The sequence below is a fragment of the Choloepus didactylus genome, chromosome 10, assembly GCF_015220235.1.
Source record: "Choloepus didactylus isolate mChoDid1 chromosome 10, mChoDid1.pri, whole genome shotgun sequence".
Classification (NCBI taxonomy): Eukaryota; Metazoa; Chordata; class Mammalia; order Pilosa; family Megalonychidae; genus Choloepus; species Choloepus didactylus.
In genome coordinates this window covers 12095660-12121719 of record NC_051316.1, presented here as the reverse complement: position 1 = coordinate 12121719, position 26060 = coordinate 12095660, and the positions used below count along the sequence as shown (strand labels likewise).

General features: G+C 37.5%; 1 protein-coding gene across 5 annotated transcripts in view; it reads right to left on the bottom strand.

Annotated features, from left to right (window-relative positions):
• Positions 1-1225: 1225 nt before the first annotated feature.
• Positions 1226-26060, bottom strand: part of ZNF484 (zinc finger protein 484) — a 39920-nt gene continuing 15085 nt past the window's right edge. For all 5 annotated transcript variants that reach the window (XM_037797296.1, XM_037797293.1, XM_037797294.1 and 2 more), the window contains one exon: positions 1226-9947. In XM_037797296.1, the coding sequence (XP_037653224.1) occupies positions 7630-9947 (2318 nt within the window). In that variant the 3' untranslated portion in view covers positions 1226-7629. The remainder of the gene's footprint in view (positions 9948-26060) is intronic.

Sequence of the window (26060 nt, the reverse complement as noted above, 5' to 3'; positions counted from 1 at the left end):
GCTCTTTACTTTTAAATATCAACTTTATTGAGATATATTATGTGTACAAGAAACTAAACCCACTTAAGATGTATAATTAAATGTGTTTTGACAGTTGTGTACACCTGTGATATCACCAATGCAATCAAGATGTTTCCATCACCCCAGAAAGATTCTTTGTACCCCTTTGCTAGTTATCCCTCCCTCTGCCCCTGGTCCCAGGCAACTGCTCATCTGATTTTTGTCACTATACTTACAACTAGTCTTCATTTCTAGAATTTTATATAAATACAATCATACAATAAATATAATATTTTCATGCCTGACTTCTTTTACTTAAAATGACTTTGAAATTCATCCATGTTTTACATGTATCTGTGAGTCATTTCTTTTCATTGCTGAGTAGTATGGATACACCACATTTTGTTTATCCATTCATTTGGTGATGGTCACATGGGTTGTTTCCAGTTTTAACCTATGATAAACAAGGCTACTAATCAACTTATTCACAATGATGATGTTGCTATCAACATTCACACAGAAGTCTTTGGATGTATATGTTTTCACTTCTCTTGGGATAATACCTGGCAGTACAATGGCTGAGTTCATGGTATTTATGTTTTACTTTTTAAGAAGTAGCCAAACAATTTTCCAAAGTGTTTGTGCTATTTTACATTCCCACCTTCCATGCATAAGTTCCAGTTTCTCCACATCTTTGCACACTTAGTTCCATCAATCTTTTTAATTTTAGTCATTTTAATGAGTGTATCTCATTGTGGATTTAATTTGTACAGTATTTCCCTGATGACTAATGTTGCTGAAAATCCTTTCTTACCTTCAGTCAGTTCATACCTTCTTTTATGAAGTGTCTCTGTTCACGTCTGTTCACTTTCTATTGGGTTATCAGTGCCATTACTATTGGGTTGTAAATTTCTTTTTATTTTCAGGATATAAATCTTTGACCAATGTCTATTGCAAATATTTTCTCAGATTCTGTGCCTTGACTTTTCATTTTCTTAACAGTTTCCTTAAGAACAGCTTTTAATTTAGAAAAGTTCCAATTTATCATTTTTTTTCTTTCATGGCTCAAATGTTATGTGTTCTACCTAAGAAATCTTTTCCTATGGTAGTGGCACATTTTAAATGGTAGCTCTTTAATGATATTTCCAACCTCTTTTATGAGTATAGGCTTTTTCTAGTTTCTCCTTTCTCCAATTTTGATCAATTATGTCTAACTAGTAGATCATTCACTTACTCAAGGTACTATTCTCTTTTATTAATTGATCCAATATCTATGTTTTTTTTTTTTAGGTATACAAAATCATCTATAATCTTGCTATTTCTTTACCTTACTCAGCTTTTTTGTGGGCTATCTATTTTACTAGGGTTTTCTTCTTTCATCTTTTATATTTATTTTATTAGGAAAAAGGATTCCTTTGTAAATTTTGATGCCTAATGAACCCAGAAATGCTTTGAGGTTTTATAAGAGAAGCCTAGAATAGTGGCCTCCACAAAACATGTTCATTTTTATTACATAGCAAAAGTCTGGAGGTAAGTTGCTGCTAGTACTGACTCAATAATGCCAGGACCAGTGTCACTGTGATTGTTTTGGCCTTTCTCTTACGGTGGAAAGAAGATTGCCACTGCTCCAGTCATCATGTACAAGGAAGGAAGGATAGGACTGATGACATCAGCTAAGTACGTCCCTTTTCTTAAGAAAGCAAAGGCTTCCCCAAGACCCATCTACCAGTCTTTTGCTTACTTCCCTTTACCAGAGCAGGTCCCTTGGCCATACCAGCTTTAGAAGGTGCTAGTGAAGGGAATAATTAGTGAGAGAGAACAGTATAATAATTGCCTATTGGCTCAGAAACCAATAGTGTCTCCCATCATGAAAGTGGTTATCATGTCCCAAGAAAAAAATCAAATCACTTTCCTAGAAGACATACAACATATACATAAACTTAAAAATCTTACAAGTAAATATGTGATGTTTAACAAAGACCAGAAATTTAGAAATATAAAAAGGTAAACATAATTAAATGTACAAAAATACAATTATATGAACAGGAAAATATATACAAGTCAACACATTTGTTTTTTAAAAAAAGGAGTTACTATCTTCACATATTCTGAGCTATTACAACTGGCACAACAAACCCCAAAAGAAAAAAGTATGCATAAATGGTTTATAAAGGCAATTTACAGAAGAGCAAATTCAAGTAGCCAAGAAACAGAGAAGCATAAATTAATATGCAAATAAGCAATCAGTTATCTAAAGTGATAACCCCTAAAACTGCTCAAAGTTAGAGTAACACTAACTTCTAATAGAGGGAAAGGGTTTTTACACTAATGTTGGAACTATGAAATGATACAGCTTTATTACAAAGATATTTGGAAACATGTATTAAAATAAAACATATATACAGTCGAATCACTCAGTCACATTCTTGGGAGTGTATTCCACAGAGAGAAAAAACAATCTCCAGTAGGTAACATGTTTAAACCTGTTCAACAATCCGCTCTGCTATGCTATCTCTTGAGGACGTTTATAGGATCTTTTATCATAGTGGCAAAAATGTGAATAATCAATGGTGAAATGGTTGAATAAATTATGGCATTCCACACTGTAGATCATATTCAGCTATTTAACATTTATTGTTGAGTGCAAAAGATGCAGAAAGGTGTATATAATGTAATCCAAATTTTGTAAAATAATGAAAACACACTAATACTATGTGTGCACAAATAACTTTTTAATGTGTTTCTATGTGATTGTAAGAATAAAGAAAATATGGAGTTGATTGTCATTATTTGTGGACTGTTGATGTAGCTCGAGTTGTCATGAATGTGGAGGAAGTACTAATATCAGAAAGAGGTTAAATATATTATGTAAGCCACATTTATACAAAGTTGTATATGTGTTGAGCATGAAGCTAATCCAGTAAACAAAACTTAAATTTCTTGTGGAATTTTCTTCTATAGGAAAACTTTTTTTCAGTGTATCAAATTGACAGGGTTTCTTTCCAGTATGAATTTTATGGCATTTAATAACATGATGTGCTCTCAAAAGATTTATTCTTCTCAATTATTTGATGCACAGTAAGGTGTGACTCATGAAGGCTTTTTGATATATAATATAATATACATCTAAAACAATCATAGGGCTTCCGTGGAGTAATTTACAATTGGTTCTGACTTGTGTGAAAAGACTTCCTCACTTTAAGGAAATAGATATTAAGGAAATACATGACTTTACTCATGGATAAACATGGAAGAAAAAATACCGAAAACTGATTTCTGGGTGAAGCCATTCCCATATTAAGTGCATTTATTTTGTCTCTCTCTAGTAGAAATTTTCTGATGACTTCTAGATGAAGGGATTTCTAGTCACTGCTATTATACGTTTTCCCTCCAATATGAGTTTTCTGTTGTGCTATGAGATATGACCTGGTAGTTATTACCTCCCTCATATGTGAATTTGCTAACATTCAGGGAGTTGACTCCTCAGTGAAAGATTTCCAGCAGTCACTGTATTCATAAGACTTACCTCCAGCATGTATTCTCTGATATGTAATGAAGTGTGCTTTGTGAGTGAAGGACTACCCACATTCAGTACATAAAACCACTCCCCGCTATGAATTATCTGATGTATAATTAAATGTTGGTTTGAATAAAGCCTTTCTTACATTTTCTGAATTCACAGTATGATATCCCTTTTTGGAAAATTAATTTAATTGCATTCCTTTATAAAAATTTAAAGTTTAATACCATTTAAAAATAGTTTTGATGTAAATACAAATGAAATGTGTTGGTGTAGTGCTACTGTAAAATGATATGGCTACCTACACTACTTTCCCAAGTAAAGTCTGTATCACACAGACTGCCAATCTATATTGATTCCAGATTTCTACTTAAGATGTAGCTCTCCCATTCCACTCACAGTTCTCCATCATTCATTCTTCAAACAATTCTCAGGTACCCTTTAAGATGCAAGGAGACCCACAAAAGAAAGTCTGCCCTCCTCCAAGAGATTAGTACCATACGGCAAAAGGTAGAGTAGCATTTCTTGTGTGTGTGTGTGTGTGTGTGTGTGTGCATGCACGCTTGGGAACATAGAATTCTAATTTTTAAAATATGCCTGAGAATAAAAAGGTTGGGCATCACTCTTCCAGTAATCCTCATTTTTGAAATTCTTAATTTCAAACCCCTGAGCTCTTAGACCAACCAGTCTCTATTAACCTTATAGTATTAAAGAAGACCTCTGAGAAGCTCTTCCTTTTGTTAAAGTTTGGCAGCTACCCTAATAAAATCTGAACCCACCAGAGGTAATTTTCTCTTACATATGTAAAGTTGTACCAAACTTAAGGCATTCACCTTAAGACTTTTAGCAGCAAAAACTGGAAATAATGTAATGTTGTAAATCAAATTAGAACATTTTCATTTTTAAGTCAGTGATTTTGGAAAGTTTCAGTAATTTAAAATTTTTTTCTGGACTCCAGATTCCTTAAATAAGAACACTTATTTCAGTGAATTGAAAACTTCTCCTAATGGCAAAGTAGGTGATACAGACTAATACTGCCTCTAAGAAGTAGAAACAGTGAAAGAAAATATTAAAAACATTTAACTTTTTGAAAACTTTGGAGAGCTACCAAGGCAGTAATAAATTGCAGGGATAAGATTAGGGACAAGACACAACCTCTGAAATTTGGGATTGTTTGTTAATTAAAGGTATTTGCAAATTCTTAAAACAAATATTGGGTCAAAGAAGCTGACCAGAGCTTTTGACAAATTCATGGGTCTAAGTGGACAAAAACTAGAGTTCAGGTCACTCCAAGGACCTGAAAAACCTCCCAAAGTCCATATAGCATCTCCTTTGGAATAACAGTGAAAAAAGAAATCAACAAAGGGCCTGAAGTCCAGTTTCAAATAATCTCAATACATGATTAGATGAAGGTGATTGGGGATTGCTAGTGCTCCTGGCCTTGTTGCCTTCTAGAAACAAAGGCAAATCCTCTCTGGAAAAAGATAACATTTAAACCCAGATACTGCAACAGCTGTTTTATAATATAGTGTCTGGCAGATGATTAAAAAAAAAAAAACCTACCAGGTATATGTAGATAAGACATGATCAAAACCAAAAAGAAACAAACTATAGAAAAAGGTTAATAGGGGATCTAGATAATTGAGTCATCTCTTAGAAGAGCAGAGAAAGACAATGAACCAGATGCATTATTTGAATACATAATAGCTAGAAATTTCCCAAAATGCACAAAAACACCAAGCCACAGACTTAAAAAGCACTGCAAACTCCAATAGGATAAATTCATAGAAAAATCACACCTAGGTATTTCCTTATAGGACTGTTTGAAAACCAAAGACATGGATAAATTGTAAAGGTGACAGAGGAGAAAAAAAAACATTACCCTCATATATTCAACAATTTGATTGATGGCTCACTTTTCAACAAAACAATGGAAGACAGATTATAATGGAATATCTTCAAAATGCTGTTAGAAAATAACCACCAACTTAGAATTGTATACTCAGTGAAAATATCCTTCAAAAATTAAGGCAAAATAAAGACGTTCTCCAACAGAGACAGAGAATTTGTCATCAATAAACTTGGACTACAAGAAATACTGAAAATGTTCTTCAGTTAGAAGAGAAATTATTCTAGAGGGAAATTTAAAGGACAGAAAAAGTACAAAGCAATGAATACAAAGCAATATGAGTTGATTTAAATGAACATTGACCCTGGAACAATAATTACTGACTGTTTAAACTACATATAAAATCAAATGCATGATATCAACACCATATAAAAGGAGAACTAGAGCTAATGCTCTAAATTTTTGCTTTGTCCCAGAAGTGTTATGAGTACTAATTCATATTAGCCTTTAATAAGTGAAGTATGCATATTGTAATCTCTAGAATAATCACTAAAAGAACGAAAGAATGTATAACTAGGAACCTAATAGGATAAATGGCAAAATAAAATATAAACAAAATAAGACAAGGAGAAATATGAATAAACAAACTATATAAATAAAAGCAAACAGTAAAGCAGTAGATTTAAAACCAAAAATTCCATAATTCCATTAAGTAGAAACATAATTTGTAATTAAAGAAAAAGACTGTCAGGCTAGATAAAAAACAAGGCCCAACCATATGCTGCTTACAAACGGTCAAAGTGAGAAGTAACAATTAAGGAGGGTTGAAAATAAATGGAAAATGGCATATGGAAACACTTTTAACAAGAAAAATGATATGCCTATATTAATATCTAACAGTAAATTTTAAGGCAAAAAGCATCACTAGAGACAAAAAGGGGTATTTCATAAAGATCAAGTTTCAATTAACTGGGAAGAGTATAAAAATTCTAAATTTGAAGCTATGTGAAAAAAACACTCAAAATATCTATAGCAAAAATTGGTAGAGCTAAACGACAGCGATGTTCTCAGTTATGCTGCAAGATTATAACATATTTCTTTCAGCATCTGTAGAATAAAAGGCAAAAATGCCAATAAGAATATAGATGACTTCAAGCACACACATAAATAGAATTAATTTGTAGAAGTTGGGAGGGGAAAGAAGAAGTACTCTTCCACATGTTCAACTACATTTCAAAGAAACAAACTAAAATGCAAGACAATATGTCCCAGAGTAATCTGGCATGTAATGTATATGTATAAAATGTATTAATTAAATTGGAAGAAAAAGAATTATAGGTTTTGTAATGCATTATCTTAGTCTCTTTTTTTTTTCAAACAGGAATTGGGAAGAAAGTGCAGGTTTCTGTGGACCAGGCTAGGGATCCAAAATGCTCTTATCTAGACTTAGGTCTCTGTGGCTCAGTTGCATGATCTTAGGGCCAGTTCTAAGAAAACAAGTAGTCTATGGGGCTGCTGCTTACATATTACTTAGAGGATTAAAGCTGGGAGCATTTTTATACCTGTTAGATGTAAGGCAACATATTGGTTACCCAAAGATCCTGATGAATATTCAGGTAGGACTATGGTTCCAATTTGCCAAAGTCAAATTTTAAGTTCAAAATGTTCATTATCCAAGTTTCCATACACCAACAGATACTATATTCAATAAATAATCACTTCTCAAAGAAAAGGGAAGGGGGGAGAACACAAGCAGTTGTTTATAGTAGAGTCCTTTCTTTGTGTATTTAGTGTCAATTTTCACAAAAACTTCTGGCTGCCTTTCACCACAGACCTGAATTGCCTATACTTTTGTCTTGATTTCAGACTCCTCAGGGTGTTTAGACAATAAAAAATTTCCTCACCCCGCTACTCATTATGAAATTTCTTTGGTCAATATTGAATTTTTTTTTTTACCCAGGGTATGAAAAATTTAACAGCTCTGAATTTACAGTCACTTATCAAAAAAAAAAATAAAACAAGAAAAACTGCCACTCATCTCCTTGCATATCAACTTTGATTATTTTCATGGTCTGGACAATCCCAGTTTCTGCCAGGTAAGCCAACACGGCCATTACACATTGTTTAAACACTTTCTCCAAAATTTCTCCCCGTATGTGTAACTGGACATCAGCTATGCTACCCAGATTCTCAGACTCTTGACCAGAGAGAGAAAAGTTGGTCTTGATTGCCTTCTGCTTCTCAGTCAAGCAGCAACCTCTCACATCTTTGTATTCCCACACCATGAGTGTGGCGTTGGGCATTCTACTTCCTCAGTATCTGATTTCTGGTGTATACTGAGTTGTGACTTCCAGTTTAAGGCTTTCCCAAAGTCAGTGCATTTATAGGGTTTCTGTTTAGCATGAATTTTCTGGTGTTTAATAAGATTTGGTCTGATAGTGAAGGCCTTTCCACATTCTGCACATATGTATGGTTTCTCTCCTGTGTGAATTCGATGATGCTCATGGAGTTGTGACTTCTTAATGAAGGCCTTCCCACAGTCACTGCATTCATAGGGTTTCTCTCCAGTATGAATTCTCCGATGTCTATTCAAGTGTGATTTCTGAATGAAGGACTTCTCACATTCAGTACAAATATAGGGTTTCTCTCCTGTATGAATTCTCTGATGCATAATTAGTGTTGATTTCCTTGCAAATGCTTTCCCACATTCACTGCACTCATAATGTCTTTCTCCAGTATGAGATTGCTGATGTATATGGAGGCCTGACTTCCGAGTGAAGGCTTTTCCACAGTCGCTGCATTTATAGGGTTTCTCTCCAGTGTGAATTTTCTGGTGTGTGAAAAGATTTGATCTGTCAGTGAAAGCCTTCCCACATTCAGGGCATATGTAGGGTCTCTCTCCTGTGTGAATTTGCTGATGCACATGAAGTTGTGATTTCTTAGTGAAGGATTTCCCACAATTGCTACATTCATAAGGTTTCTCTCCAGTATGAATTCTCTCATGTGTAATAAAATGTGACTTGTGGAAGAAGGCCTTCCCACATTCAGTACAAACATAGGGTTTCTCTCCTCTGTGAATTCTCTGATGCATACTTAGTGTTGATTTCTGAATGAATGCTTTCCCGCATTCACTGCATTCATATAGTCTCTCTCCAGTATGACATTTCTGATGTATCCGGAGCCGTGACTTCCAGGTGAATGATTTTCCACAGTCACTGCATTTATAGGGTTTCTCTCCAGTATGAATTTTTTGGTGTTTAATGAGATTTGACCTGTCAGTAAAGGCCTTTCCACATTCAGTACATATATAGGGTCTCTCTCCAGTATGAATTTTCTGATGTATAATAAGATTTGTCTTATGGGTGAAGACTTTCCCACATTCTGAACATATAAAGGGATTCTCTCCTGTGTGAATTCGCTGATGCACATGGAGTTGTGACTTCTTAATAAAGGATTTCCCACAGTCACTGCATTCATAAGGTTTCTCTCCAGTATGAATTCTCTCATGTGTAATAAAATGTGACTTACGGATAAAGGCCTTCCCACATTCAGTACATACATAGGGCTTTTCCCCTGTATGAATTTTCTGATGCATACTTAATGTTGATTTCCTTGTGAAGGCTTTTCCACATTCAGTACATTCAAAGTGCTTCTGTCCAGTATGACTTTTCTTATGTACACTGAGGTTAGAATTCTGAGAGAAGTTTTTTCCACATTCATTATATTCACAGGGTTTATCTCCAGTATGAATTCTCTGACATCTGAACAAATCTGATTTCTGGATAAAGGCTTTTCCATATTCACCGCCTTTATAGTGTCCCTCCTCAGTATGAGTTTTCTGATGGTTTAACTGGAGGGAAAAGTCCTTCCCATATTCAGTGGACATATAGGCTTTCTCTCCCATATAAACTCTCTGATTTGCATGAACTTGGGGTTTCTGCATGACAATTGTCTCACATTTGCTGCATTCATGGTGTTTTTCTTCAGTATAAATACTTTGCTGTACAGAGAGGTGTGACTTCTGGGTGAAAACATTTACATAATCAGAAAGTAAACAGAGTTTCTCCCCAGTATGAATTTTCAAATGGTGAATGAGAGCTTGCTTATGACTCAGAAGTTCCCTACATTGATTACATTCACAAGCATTCATTTCAGTATGAGAATTTATATGAGTGAAAATATTACCATGTCTGATAAGCTGATCAAGATTTTCTAGTGCATTGTTTCTATTATGAGTCTTTACATTTACAGTGGGCTTTAGATTCTTTCCAAATGAGTCACAGTTAGGAAGTCTTTTACTTGAAGGGATAAAATGTGTGTTTACATGAACTTTCTTTCTAGTGTCATTATAGTCGTAGCTCCTCTCATTAGCTAATATTTTCTTGTTGACGAAGGTCACATGTCTTAAAGGTTTCTTCTGGTTTTCCTCATATCCCTCTGTCTGCTCATCATCTGGCCATAATTCTTTTAAAATGGAATACAGTGAGTCATTGCTTGTGAAGAGATGAACTCTCTCATACTGGAAAGAAACTTCTTCAGAAATTCCCTGTTGTGAAGTCTCAAATCCAATATCCCCATCTAAAACAGAAAGAAAAGATGAAACTGGTACAAAGAGCAGTTATCAGAAGGAGAAAGGATAGAAGGAATAATACACAGAGTTGATTCATGACAAACACAGAGAAGTGGGAGAGGCTACATATAAATATGGTAACAAATATAGGTACATATATAAAAGTAAATAAATGCAATAACATTTATATAGGTAATACAATAAGATAAAATTTTTAAAAATGAGTACTTATATTGCTTTTACTATAATAAACATAATAAACATAGCATTTAGATGTGCCAGGCATTGCTCTCAGTTCTATATTAATTACTTTAAATATCATTACAACTCTTTGCTGTTGATAATATTATTTTCAGTCTTTTACAGATGAGGAAACTGAGCCACAGAAGGGTTAAATAATTTGTCCAAATTGAATGTTTAGGAATTAGGGAAGAAGGGGTTCAAACCCAAGCAAATTGGGTCCACTTATGTAGTGGAACTAAGTAGTTAAGTGTCAGAGAATACAGTGATGCATTTTGTGGCTTAAAGTAAGTCTTATTATCTCTCATCTGTAAATCCTCATGGATCTCCCTGCTTTCTCTTTTTCCTATTAACCACTTTGGTACAAATACTAATTTATTGATGTCCATAGTAAAATGATGGTAGCCTCAGTTATCTGCACTTGGACAAACAGCAAATGGATGTCTTTGATTTAATTATTTACCCCTGGTTTGGGGTTGCAGATGTTATATGCATCTAACAGAAAGCATATAACAGGTTAAAGAGCCAGCCATCTGAAGTAGAGACTGAAAACCGTCCAAAATTAATCCCCTTCCTTCAAAAGCACGTTTTCCTCTGGTTTTCAGCCTCATTTGCCAATTAGGTGGGGCCAAGTAACAAACTTCTCACCAATCAAATGGGAGCAAACATTCTATTTGTTGTTACTGGGCCAATGCCTTAAGGAAGCGGGCGTGTCCCCTCCAATCTTCTCTTCTCGCCTGCTATATTCCAGACTTGGCAGCATCAGCAATATGCAGCTGGCAGTGCCCCAGGGCAGGAGCCACAAACCAGGTCAAATCTGGGCCTCCACCCAAAACCTAACAATGGCTGTTACACTTTAAAATAGTTGAAAAAAAAAATCAAAAGAAGAATATTTCAGGACATGTGAAAATGACATGAAATTCAAATTTCAGTGTCCATAAAATTTTATTAGAACACAACAAAATCTATTTGTTCCTGTATTGTCTATGGCTGTTATGCAGTTATGACAGCAGAAATGGGTAGTTACGACAGTGGATGTATGACATGCAAAGCCTGAAATATTTACTTCCTGGTCCTTTGCAGAAAGTTGGCCAACCCCTGCCCTACAGGATGGTGGTGCACTGACATTAGAAGCTGTCCCTGAATGGTCAACAGAAGCAGAGTTGCTTGGCAGAACTGGCCCACTCACCTCAGAACTATCAGTTGAGGGGTCAAAGTTTATATTCCCCAAGTCACATTTCTTGGGGGTCTCTTTGATACAGGAACTTGGATTTACTTGAATATAGCATTCCTGCTCAGAATGAAAATCACTAATATTCCTAATTCTGGAATAGTATATAAAACAGTAGATCCTCAATAAATATTTACATTAAAAAAATACATTATACTACTATCTTATTCTACTAGTCTGACTTCATATCTGTTCAATTCTGTCTCTAGGGCCTTGTCACATCCCCAAACACTGTTTTAATATTGTATGTTACTGTTATATTACACTTTTACTCACACACATTAAAGACTTTCAATAATCTTGAGGGCATCTAATACCAGATTCCTAAATATGGGTTTGGAGTTTTTGAACATTTCACCTTAGCTTACAAATCTATCGCTATGCCTGACAACATTTACATTCCTATCTACCAATGTTCAATGTAAAATATCTGCTCCTGTGTTAAAAAGCTTATTTATATATAATTCCCCTGTCAACACTGACCCAATTACTTAAGTCATAATTCAGGCCAAAAATGTGTGTATGCAACTATTTTTTTTCCTAGTTAATAAGTCCAGTTTATTAATGAATCCAAACACATATCCTTACCCCTCCCCCCCACCCCATTCCAATTCAAAATCCATTGTTTTGCAAGGAGTGCTCTAAAAACTATGCTCTAAAAGTATGCTCTAAAAAGTAATCTCAACACAACTCTAGGAAGCCTCTCTTTTCTTTGAACTTAAAACAAACAAACAAACAAAAAACAACAGATATTCTGAGCCACTCATATTGATACTTAAGTTGACTTATTTCATAACAGAAATGAATAATGCACAAAGGCCAAAATTTTAAACATTTCATGCAGTTATCTTCCTTATCACTTACATTCTATGGCCCTCTGAATTGCTCTCAAAATAAAAATTTGTAGGTTCTTCTTAAATACAGCAAAATATACTGTACCTCTCTCACATGAATTCAATAACTTTACTAAATATTTTCTACATAGACATTAACAAAAGTAGGTGTAAAAGCTCAGTTGTAACATTATTTAATGTCGTTTTCTTTCAGTTTCTGTGGGTTGGTGATTGCTATAATAGTGGGGTCCAATTCATGGAGCAGGTGAAACCTGATTACAAAATATAGGCATGTATATTATCCAAATAGGCAGACAGATCACAAAATAATCAAGGGGTCAGATGCAAGGAGAACATTTTTCTAAAGAGTCAAAATGGAGTAGACATGGTTATGTAAACTAAACAGAGACAAATTTGAATTGTATATATAAGGCTATGTTCTTTCTTTAGCTTACAAACCCATTGGGAGAATTTATATGTTAGATAATATGCAGCCACTTTAGTTTTGAGACAAGATAAACACAATGTTTTAAATATGAAATCTATCAGTAGCATCTAATATAAACCAGTTTTTCTAAAAAAAAGATCAGCGCATTCAAATAGGGTTGGAATAATCCAAGAATGAGAAAATACAGACCCAGTTTTAGGTAAAATCACTGGGAATTAAGAAGATGAGGGCATCTAAATGGTATAGCAGAATGAACTGCATGAGAAGATAGATCAGAGGGAAAAGTAAAAAACCATTACAGAACCTGATAAAACATTGAAAGTGAAATATATTTCTAATGGGAGGAGAGGGATAATTCCAATTATTGTTATACTGAAGATGAAGTAGGTCATCTCATAGACACAGTCAACATGAAATTAGAGTACTGGTGAAATAAAGGGGTTGGAATGTCAATACAGATGTCACGAGAATAGGAAAAAAGGTTAAGTCTTCAAATGGATTAACTCTTTAAGATCTATAAGAAGAGATCAGAGAAGAGAAGACAAAGTCCATAGTGGCACCTTGGATATGGGGGGAAAAAAGAGAGAAAGAAAGGCTTAGAAAGTAAGAAAAAAAATAATAAAAGCAAACCAAGAAGAAAATGACAGAGAAACACAATTTTGAATTGGAAAAAAATAAACAAGCAGTTCACAGAAGGAACATTCACCAGGAAAACAGATATGTTTTTCCTCCTCCCAAATACCTCTCTGATACTCAGATGTGGGCCTCTCTCTCTAGCTCAGCCAACTTGGCAGGTGAAATCACTGCCCTCCCCCCATGTGGGATCTGACACCCAGGGGAGTGAATCTCCCTGGCAATGTGCAATATGACTCCCGGGGAGGAATGTAGACCCGGCATTGTGGGATGGAGAACATCTTCGTGACCAAAAGGGGGAAATAATAGGAAATGAAATAAGCTTCAGTGACAGAGATTCCAAACGGAGCCGAGAGGTCACTCTGGTGGGCACTCTTACGCACAATATAGACAACCCTTTTTAGGTTCTAATGAATTGGGGTAGCTGGCAGTAGATACCTAAAACTATCAAACTACAACCCAGAACCCATGAATCTTGAAGATGATTGTATAAAAATGCAGCTTATGAGGGGTGACAATGGGATTGGGAAAGCCATATGGATGACACACCCTTTGTCCAGTGTATGGATGAATGAGTAGAAAAATGGGGGCAAAACTTGAAAGGTGAAATCACTGCCCTCCCCCCTACGTGGGATCAGACACCCAGGGGAGTGAATCTCCCTGGTAACGTAGAATATGACTCCCGGGGAGGAATGTAGACCCGGCATCGTGGGACGGAGAACATCTTCTTGACCAAAAGGGGGATGTGAAAGGAAATGAAATAAGCTTCAGTGGCAGAGAGATTCCAAAAGGAGCCGAGAGGTCACTCTGGTGGGCACTCTTACACACACTTTAGACAACCCTTTTTAGATTCTAAAGAATTGGGGTAGCTGGTGGTGGATACCTGAAACTATCAAACTACAACCCAGAACCCATGAATCTCGAAGACAGTTGTATAAAAATGTAGCTTATGAGGGGTGACAATGGGATTGGGAAAGCCATAAGGACCACACTCCACTTTGTCTAGTTTATGGATGGATGAGTAGAAAAATAGGGGAAGGAAACAAACAGACAAAGGTACCCAGTGTTCTTTTTACTTCAACTGCTCTTTTTCACTCTAATTGTTATTCTTGTTATTTTTGTTTGTGTGCTAATGAAGGTGTCAGGGATTGATTTCGGTGATGAATGTACAACTACGTAATGGTACTGTAAACAATCGAAAGTACGATTTGTTTTGTATGATTGCAAGGTATGTGAATATATCTAAATAAAATGAAGATTTAAAAAAAAAAAAAAAAAAGACTGTAAAACTACAACAGTGAAAAAAAAAACAAGAAAAGGCACCCAGTGTTCTTTTTTACTTTAATCGTTCTTTTTCACTTTAATTTTTATTCTTATTATTTTTGTGTGTGTAGTAATGAAAATGTTCAAAAATTAATGTTGGTGATGAACACGCAACTATATAATGGTACTGTGAACAACTGAATGTACGTTTTGTATGATTGCATGGTATGTGAATATATCTCAATAAAAATGAATTTTAGGAGGCGGGGCAAGATGGCGGACTGGTGAGCTGTATGTTTTAGTTACTCCTCCAGGAAAGTAGGCAGAAAGCCAGGAACTGCGTGGACTGGACACCACAGAGCAATCTGACTTTGGGCATACTTCATACAACACTCATGAAAACGTGGAACTGCTGAGATCAGTGAAATCTGTAAGTTTTTGCGGCCAGGGGACCCACGCCCCTCCCTGCCAGGCTTAGTCCCGTGGGAGGAGGGGCTGTCAGCTCCGGGAAGGAGAAGGGAGAACTGCTGTGGCAGCCCTTATCGGAAACTCATTCTACTGATCCAAACTCCAACCATAGATAGACTGAGACCAGACACCAGAGAATCTGAGAGCAGCCAGCCCAGCAGAGAGGAGACAGGCATAGACAAAACACAACACGAAAACTCCAAAATAAAAGCGTAGGATTTTTGGAGTTCTGGTGAACACAGAAAGGGGAAGGGCAGAGCTCAGGCCCTGAGGCGCATATGCAAATCATGAAGAAAAGCTGATCTCTCTGCCCTGTGGACCTTTCCTTAATGGCCCTGGTTGCTTTGTCTCTTAGCATTTCAATAACCCATTAGATCTTTGAGGAGGGCCCTTTTTTTTTTTTTTTTTTTAATCCTTTTTTCTTTTTCTAAAACAATTACTCTAAGACGCCCAATACAGAAAGCTTCAAAGACTTGCAATTTGGACAGGTCAAGTCAAGAGCAGTACTAAGAGAGCTCTGAGACAAAAGGCAATAATCCAGTGGCTGAGAAAATTCACTAAACACCATAACTTCCCAAGAAAAGGGGGGTGTCCGCTCACAGCCATCATCCTGGGGGACAGGAAACACTCCTGCCCATCGCCAGCCCCATAGCCCAGAGCTGCCCCAGACAACCCAGTGTGACAGAAGTGCTTCAAATAACAGGCACACTCCACAAAACTGGGCATGGACATTAGCCTTCCCTGCAACCTCAGCTGATTGTCCCAGAGTTGGGAGGGTGGAGCAGTGTGAATTAACAAAGCCCCATTCAGTCATCATTTCAGCAGACTGGGAGCCTCTCTACACAGCCCAGCAGCCCAGAACCACCCTGGGGGGATGGCACTCACCTGTGACATAGCACAGTCATCCCTCAACAGAGGACCCGGGGTGCACAGCCTGGAAGAGGGGCCCACTTGCAAGTCTCAGGAGCCATACGCCAATACCAAGGACTTGTGGGTCAGTGGCAGAGACAAACTGTGGCAGGACTGAACTGAAGGATTAGACTATTGCAGCAGCTTTAAAACTCTAGGATCACCAGGGAGATTTGATTGTTAGGGCCACCCCCCCTCCCTGACTGCCCAGAAACACGCCCCATATACAGGGCAGGCAACACCAACTACACACGCAAGCTTGGTACACCAATTGGACCCCACAAGACACACTCCCCCACTCACTAAAAAGGCTAAGCAGGGGAGAACTGGCTTGTGGAGAACAGGTGGCTCGTGGACGCCACCTGCTGGTTAGTTAGAGAAAGTGTACTCCACGAAGCTGTAGATCTGATAAATTAGAGATAAGGACTTCAATTGGTCTACAAATCCTAAAAGAACCCTATCAAGTTCAGCAAATGCCACGAGGCCAAAAACAACAGAAAATTACAAAGCATATGAAAAAACCAGACGATATGGATAACCCAAGCCCAAGCACCCAAATCAAAAGATCAGAAGAGACACAGCACCTAGAGCAGCTACTCAAAGAACTAAAGATGAACAATGATACTATAGTACGGGATACAAAGGAAATCAAGAAGACCCTAGAAGAGCATAAAGAAGACATTGCAAGACTAAATAAAAAAATGGATGATCTTATGGAAATTAAAGAAACTGTTGACCAAATTAAAAAGATTCTGGACACTCATAGTACAAGACTAGAGGAAGTTGAACAACGAATCAGTGACCTGGAAGATGACAGAATGGAAAATGAAAGCATAAAAGAAAGAATGGGGAAAAAAATTGAAAAAATCGAAACGGACCTCAGGGATATGATAGATAATATGAAACGTCCAAATATAAGACTCATTGGTGTCCCAGAAGGGGAAGAAAAGGGTAAAGGTCTAGGAAGAGTATTCAAAGAAATTGTTGGGAAAAACTTCCCAAATCTTCTAAACAACATAAATACACAAATCATAAATGCTCAGCGAACCCCAAATAGAATAAATCCAAATAAACCCACTCCGAGACATATACTGATCACACTGTCAAACACAGAAGAGAAGGAGCAAGTTCTGAAAGCAGCAAGAGAAAAGCAATTCACCACATACAAAGGAAACAGCATAAGACTAAGTAGTGACTACTCAGCAGCCACCATGGAGGCGAGAAGGCAGTGGCATGATATATTTAAAATTTTGAGTGAGAAAAATTTCCAGCCAAGAATACTTTATCCAGCAAAGCTCTCCTTCAAATTTGAGGGAGAGCTTAAATTTTTCACAGACAAACAAATGCTGAGAGAATTTGCTAACAAGAGACCTGCCCTACTGGAGATACTAAAGGGAGCCCTACAGACAGAGAAACAAAGAAAGGACAGAGAGACTTGGAGAAAGGTTCAGTACTAAAGAGATTCAGTATGGGTACAATAAAGGATATTAATAGACAGAGGGGAAAAATATGACAAACATAAACCAAAGGATAAGATGGCTGATTCAAGAAATGCCTTCACGGTTATAACGTTGAATGTAAATGGATTAAACTCCCCAATTAAAAGATATAGATTCGCAGAATGGATCAAAAAAATGAACCATCAATATGTTGCATACAAGAGACTCATCTTAGACACAGGGACACAAAGAAATTGAAAGTGAAAGGATGGAAAAAAATATTTCATGCAAGCTACAGCCAAAAGAAAGCAAGTGTAGCAATATTAATCTCAGATAAAATGGACTTCAAATGCAGGGATGTTTTGAGAGACAAAGAAGGCCACTACATACTAATAAAAGGGGCAATTCAGCAAGAAGAAATAACAATCCTAAATGTCTATGCACCCAATCAAGGTGCCACAAAATACATGAGAGAAACACTGGCAAAACTAAAGGAAGCAATTGATGTTTCCACAATAATTGTGGGAGACTTCAACACATCACTCTCTCCTATAGATAGATCAACCAGACAGAAGACCAATAAGGAAATTGAAAACCTAAACAATCTGATAAATGAATTAGATTTAACAGACATATACAGGACATTACATCCCAAATCACCAGGATACACATACTTTTCTAGTGCTCATGGAACTTTCTCCAGAGTAGACCATATGCTGGGACATAAAACAAGCCTCAATAAATTTAAAAAGATTGAAATTATTCAAAGCACATTCTCTGACCACAATGGAATACAATTAGAAGTCAATAACCATCAGAGACTTAGAAAATTCACAAATACCTGGAGGTTAAACAACACACTCCTAAACAATCAGTGGGTTAAAGAAGAAATAGCAAGAGAAATTGCTAAATATATAGAGACGAATGAAAATGAGAACACAACATACCAAAACCTATGGGATGCAGCAAAAGCAGTGCTAAGGGGGAAATTTATAGCACTAAACGCATATATTAAAAAGGAAGAAAGAGCCAAAATCAAAGAACTAATCGATCAACTGAAGAAGCTAGAAAATGAACAGCAAACCAATCCTAAACCAAGTAGAAGAAAAGAAATAACAAGGATTAAAGCAGAAATAAATGACATAGAGAACAAAAAAACAATAGACAGGATAAATATCACCAAAAGTTGGTTCTTTGAGAAGATCAACAAGATTGACAAGCCCCTAGCTAGAATGACAAAATCAAAAAGAGAGAAGACCCATATAAACAAAATAATGAATGAAAAAGGTGACATAACTGCAGATCCTGAAGAAATTAAAAAAATTATAAGAGGATACTATGAACAACTGTATGGCAACAAACTGGATAATGTAGAGGAAATGGACAATTTCCTGGAAACATATGAACAACCTAGACTGACCAGAGAAGAAACAGAAGACCTCAACCAACCCATCACAAGCAAAGAGATCCAATCAGTCATCGAAAATCTTCCCACAAATAAATGCCCAGGGCTAGATGGCTTCACAGGGGAATTCTACCAAACTTTCCAGAAAGAACTGACACCAATCTTACTCAAACTCTTTCAAAACATTGAAGAAAATGGAACACTACCTAACTCATTTTATGAAGCTAACATCAATCTAATACCAAAACCAGGCAAAGATGCTACAAAAAAGGAAAACTAACCGGCCAATCTCCCTAATGAATATAGATGCAAAAATCCTCAACAAAATACTTGCAAATCGAATCCAAAGACACATTAAAAAAATCATACACCATGACCAAGTGGGGTTCATTCCAGGCATGCAAGGATGGTTCAACATAAGAAAATCAATCAATGTATTACAACACATTAACAAGTCAAAAGGGAAAAATCAATTGATCATCTCAATAGATGCTGAAAAAGCATTTGACAAAATCCAACATCCGTTTTTGATAAAAACACTTCAAAAGGTAGGAATTGAAGGAAACTTCCTCAACATGATAAAGAGCATATATGTAAAACCCACAGCCAGCATAGTACTCAATGGTGAGAGACTGAAAGCCTTCCCTCTAAGATCAGGAACAAGACAAGGATGCCCGCTGTCACCACTGTTATTCAACATTGTGCTGGAGGTGCTAGCCAGGGCAATCCGGCAAGACAAAGAAATAAAAGGCATCCAAATTGGAAAAGAAGAAGTAAAACTGTCATTGTTTGCAGATGATATGATCTTATATCTAGAAAACCCTGAGAAATCAACGATACAGCTACTAGAGCTAATAAACAAATTTAGCAAAGTAGCGGGATACAAGGTTAATGCACATAAGTCAGTAATGTTTCTATATGCTAGAAATGAACAAACTGAAGAGACACTCAAGAAAAGATACCATTTTCAATAGCAACTAAAAAAATCAAGTACCTAGGAATAAACTTAACCAAAGATGTAAAAGACCTATACAAAGAAAACTACATAACTCTACTAAAAGAAATAGAAGGGGACCTTAAAAGATGGAAAAATATTCCATGTTCATGGATAGGAAGACTAAATGTCATTAAGATGTCAATTCTACCCAAACTCATCTACAGATTCAATGCAATCCCAATCAAAATTCCAACAACCTACTTTGCAGACTTGGAAAAGCTAGTTATCAAATTTATTTGGAAAGGGAAGATGCCTCGAATTGCTAAAGACACTCTGAAAAAGAAAAACGAAGTGGGAGGACTTACACTCCCTGACTTTGAAGCTTATTATAAAGCCACAGTTGCCAAAACAGCATGGTACTGGCACAAAGACAGACATATATATCAATGGAATCAAATTGAGATTTCAGAGATAGACCCTCAGATCTATGGCCGACTGATCTTTGATAAGGCCCCCAAAGTCACTGAACTGAGTCATAATGGTCTTTTCAACAAATGGGGCTGGGAGAGTTGGATATCCATATCCAAAAGAATGAAAGAGGACCCCTACCTCACCCCCTACACAAAAATTAACTCAAAATGGACCAAAGATCTCAATATAAAAGAAAGTACCATAAAACTCCTAGAAGATAATGTAGGAAAACATCTTCAAGACCTTGTATTAGGCGGCCACTTCCTAGACTTTACACCCAAAGCACAAGCAACAAAAGAGAAAATAGATAAATGGGAACTCCTCAAGCTTAGAAGTTTCTGCACCTCAAAGGAATTTCTCAAAAAGGTAAAGAGGCAGCCAACTCAATGGGAAAAAATTTTTGGAAACCATGTACCTGACAAAAGACTGATATCTTGCATATATAAAGAAATCCTACAACTCAATGACTATAGTACAGACAGCCCAATTATAAAATGGGCAAAAGATATGAAAAGGCAGTTCTCTGAAGAGGAAATACAAATGGCCAAGAAACACATGAAAAAATGTTCAGCTTCACTAGCTATTAGAGAGATGCAAATTAAGACCACAATGAGATACCATCTAACACCGGTTAGAATGGCTGCCATTAAACAAACAGGAAACGACAAATGCTGGAGGGGATGTGGAGAAATTGGAACTCTTATTCATTGTTGGTGGGACTGTATAATGGTTCAGCCACTCTGGAAGTCAGTCTGGCAGTTCCTTAGAAAACTAGATATAGAGTTACCATTCGATCCAGCGATTGTACTTCTCGGTATATACCCGGAAGATCGGAAAGCAGTGACACGACCAGATATCTGCACGCCAATGTTCATAGCAGCATTATTCACAATTGCCAAGAGATGGAAACAACCCAAATGTCCTTCAACAGATGAGTGGATAAATAAAATGTGGTATATACACACGATGGAATACTACGCGGCAGTAAGAACGAACGATCTCGTGAAACATATGACAACATGGATGAACCTTGAAGACATAATGCTGAGCGAAATAAGCCAGGCACAAAAAGAGAAATATTATATGCTACCACTAATGTGAACTTTGAAAAATGTAAAACAAATGGTTTATAATGTAGAATGTAGGGGAACTAGCAATAGAGAGCAATTAAGGAAGGGGGAACAATAATCCAAGAAGAGATAAGCTATTTAACGTTCTGGGGATGCCCAGGAATGACTATGGTCTGTTAATTTCTGATGGATATAGTAGGAGCAAGTTCACAGAAATGTTGCTATATTAGGTAACTTTCTTGGGGTAAAGTAGGAACATGTTGGAAGTTAAGCAGTTATCTTAGGTTAGTTGTCTTTTTCTTACTCCCTTGTTATGGTCTCTTTGAAATGTTCTTTTATTGTATGTTTGTTTTCTTTTTAACTTTTTTTTTCATACAGTTGATTTAAAAAAGAAGGGAAAGTTAAAAAAAAAAAAAGAAAAACAAGGAAAAAAAAAGATGTAGTGCCCCCTTGAGGAGCCTGTGGAGAATGCAGGGGTATTCGCCTACCCCACCTCGATGGTTGCTAACACAACCACAGACATAGGAGACTGGTGGTTTGATGGGTTGAGCCCTCTACCATAGGTTTTACCCTTGGGAAGACGGTTGCTGCAAAGAAGAGGCTAGGCCTCCCTATGGTTGTGCCTAAGAGCCTCCTCCCAAATGCCTCTTTGTTGCTCAGATGTGGCCCTCTCTCTCTGGCTAAGCCAACTTGAAAGGTGAAATCACTGCCCTCCCCCCTACGTGGGATCAGACACCCAGGGGAGTGAATCTCCCTGGCAACGTGGAATATGACTCCCGGGGAGGAAAGTAGACCTGGCATCGTGGGACGGAGAACATCTTCTTGACCAAAAGGGGGATGTGAAAGGAAATGAAATAAGCTTCAGTGGCAGAGAGATTCCAAAAGGAGCCGAGAGGTCACTCTGGTGGGCACTCTTACGCACACTTTAGACAACCCTTTTTAGGTTCTAAAGAATTGGGGTAGCTAGTGGTGGATACCTGAAACTATCAAACTACAACCCAGAACCCATGAATCTTGAAGACAGTTGTATAAAAATGTAGCTTATGAGGGGTGACAATGGGATTGGGAAAGCCATAAGGACCACACTCCAGTTTGTCTAGTTTATGGATGGATGAGTAGAAAAATAGGGGAAGGAAACAAACAGACAAAGGTACCCAGTGTTCTTTTTTACTTCAATTGCTCTTTTTCACTCTAATTATTATTCTTGCTATTTTTGTGTGTGTGCTAATGAAGGTGTCAGGGATTGATTTCGGTGATGAATGTACAACTATGTAATGGTACTGTAAACAATCGAAAGTACGATTTGTTTTGTATGACTGCGTGGTTGAATATATCTCAATAAAATGAAGATTAAAAAAAATGAATTTTAAAAAATAGACATGTTTTTGTAGTCATCATACAGAAGCAGGGTGGACTCTCACCCCAAATTCGGTTTGGATTCAAAAACTGATGATGACATGCACATACAAAGGTTGATTACTCACAAAATGAGCCTTTCTTGGGGAGAGTAGAGTGGCCCACAAACAACTCTGAAAATAGCTTGAGAAAGCAGGGAGAGGAGAATGACGAGGGTTTTATTGTGGTTAAGGTGTGGTCAAGCTGAGGTTTCCTGTACGTAGTTTGAACTTCCCACCAGCACCAACAGAGGGAACATCTGGGCTTTCTTACTTTGCCCAGAAGTGAGGCAGAAGGGGAAGGAGGAGGGATGAAGTGTCAATGCTGTTGACAAACATCAAAAAATGGAGTCACTCCCCATTACAATTCACCTCTGATGCTTGACTGATGATTGAGATGTGCCATGTTTCATTTAATTGAATTTGAATTTATTTAAGGAAGCCATTATAGCATTCCATGAGGCCTGCCTGCAGCCGGAGACCTATAAGGAAGGTGAAAGTTCCACTGAATGTCTTGTTCAAAGTCCAGCAGTGTCTGAGAAATGAAATGACTGCTTTGGCCACTACTGATGATTGTACACCAAAGCAGATAAGGAGTGTCTTGGGGAGGACTGCCTTATGTTTTTAGTATGTATATAGACACATGTTTGACTTTGATTTATATTTGAGGTATTTATAAGGCAAGGGATTTACAGAGCTCTTCACCCCAAAGGGTGATTCTTGTTCACTCAGTTACTCCTAAGGGAATCTCTGGTTTCCAAGGGTTCAGGAGAGGGAAGACATCCTAGATCCAGGATTGTGGCATCTAACAAGGGATTGAGGACAGGGGAGGCCCATCTCTTCCTGCAGATAGGATACACCAGAAGGCCCAGGTTTGGCTTTATCCTGTAGCAAGGAGATACTTGTAACTATGCCAATCTTGTAGGATGTTGCTTGCATTACACAAAACCTAACGGGTAGCTAGGTATGGAGGATATTAGGCTCAGGACCTGTGAGAGTCTCTGTTTTAGGAAAGCCCAGCATGCGGCCAGCAACTGCCACTCCACTGGCATATGGCATGGAGCCAAGGAAGGCAGTTTCTTGTATCAGAAGCCCATGGGCAATTTATGGCCAACATGGGTGGTTCAGAGTCTCCAGGAGGCATGAAAGGAGGTTGCTAAATCCTCTACAATGAAAGTCTCTGAGAGAAATAATGAGAATGCCTATTGACATCAATTTGGAACAATTCTAGAGCTTTTAGTTGGAAGGGCCACATTCGGGATGGGCGGATTTCCAAGTAACAGCATACATGGGCTTAAGCAATATTTGTAAATGAGGAATATGTTGCCTCTAGAACCCAAAAAGCACTCAAAAATGTTGACATGTGTGGTAGGTTAAATTATATACCCAGAAAAACATGTTCTTAATCTTAATGGGAATTCCTGTGAACCCACTGTAAATAGGACCTTTTGAAGACGTTATTTTTAGTTAAAGCATGTCCAACTGAAACAGAATGGGTCTTAATTCTAATATTTGAAGGTCTCATAAAGAGAAGAACTGAGAGGTCAGAGACAGAGAAGTTACAGGGAGCAGCTGAAAGAAAGAAGCCAGCAGGAACTTGGAAAGGACATGACATTGCTATATGATGGGAAAGCCAAAGAACCCAAGGACTGCCAGCCAGTCAGAATGCTACCTACCCCAAGAGGAAGCAAGCCTTCCAGTCTATTAAACAAGGAGTGGCATTTGTCATAGCAGCCTGAGAATCTAAGACAGCCTTGTTCTAACATTATGGGTACTGAGGTCAGTAAGTAATCATCAACAGTGTAAAGGCTAGAGCTGCCCTTGGCTTAACAAATAATTTTCAGGAATTTAACTGAGGTGGCAGGGACTTGCAGTATGTGTGGGACAATGGTTCATCCTTTTTGTTGTAAGCTTCTCTGTGAGTGCCTGTATGTTCTGAATGGGTGTCTCAAATGTCTGCCTTAGAGGAGAATGTCATCAATGTATTGTCATACCTGTACTCCAAAAAGGTAGATGTAGTACAGAACTTGCCTATAAATACTGTTTGCAGTGGCAAGGCTACTGAGGTACCCTGTGGGTAACCAGGAAAAGGTGTACTGTATCCCTTCAAGGTTGAGGGCAAACTATGGCTGAGAGGCTACTGAAATAAGCACTGAACAGAATATACTAGCCAAAATTATAATAGCAAAATACTGATTGGTTGCAATGAGGATAATCACTGCTTTTCTGAATCAGTCTTATATAATGGGTTTCAATCCTTGAAGGCCCTATTTGGATTTACATTGGACCATATCAACTATTTTAACTGGCAGTGGGGTGGTGGGGGCAGTTCCTGCGATCCCATTTTTTCAAGCCAATTTATAAGTTCAAAAACTTAATTTTAGTTTATTATTCATTGGATCACAGCATCCATGGCCACTATATGACAACGGGGAATTTAGGCAAGGTAATAATATTTCTGTTGATGAAGGTGAGAACTATCTGTTTAACCTCTATTTCATGTTCAGTAACTCTCCTAAGGTTATAGGAGGTTCCACATTTATATTTAGTGGGATATCCAGGTATAACTGTAATTTGTACCTCAGTATTGATTAAGGCTATTAAGGTTTGCCAATTGTTGCCTTTCAGCAGATGTTCAAGCTAATGCAAACCCTACGCTGTAGAGGTGCTGGGTAGCAAAGAATTAACCTTCCCCAAAGAGGTTTTGGCCTTTTCCCTTAGCTCTTGGAAGGAATCTCTTAAGCCCTTGGGATGCCCTGCCTGATAAGAGTGATTTGGTTTATCTGGGGGCCTTGGGACATGCCAGATTGTCTACGCTAACAACTTGATTTATGATGAGGACTTTGGGCCATGAAGCATTGGTTGGGCCACCAGAAGGGGCAGAAAACATGGTCAGTCATGTAGACACAGAAGCTAATCAGTGCTCTTTTATCTTTTCTATTGTTTAAATTCTTTAAGTAAATTTTGAATTTCCAGTTGAATTAAACTATGGACCTCTTGTTTTTGATTTATTTGTTTCTTCTCCCTATATCCTCTCTGTCTGTCTTTCTCTGTGTGTGGGTATGTGTCTGTCTGTCTGTCTGTCTCTCTCTCCCCTACCCCCTCTCCTCTCTCTCTTTTAAAATAATTACTAGATATATTTGAGGGGTCCTCTCCACTCTGTCAAAATTAAAGTTTATTCTTCCATAGGGTTCCAAATCAGTATCAGCAGGGTAAGGGGCCTCCCCATGGCAATGGTTGAATTAATCCCTTGGCCGTGCCACGAGAATGCCATGGGTGTTTTTCCTACAACCCTGGGGATCAGGATCTTTGTTATGACAGAGGCATGGGCAGCAAAGACCTTTTGTAGGGTCCAAATGAGCCATCTAAGATTCCACACG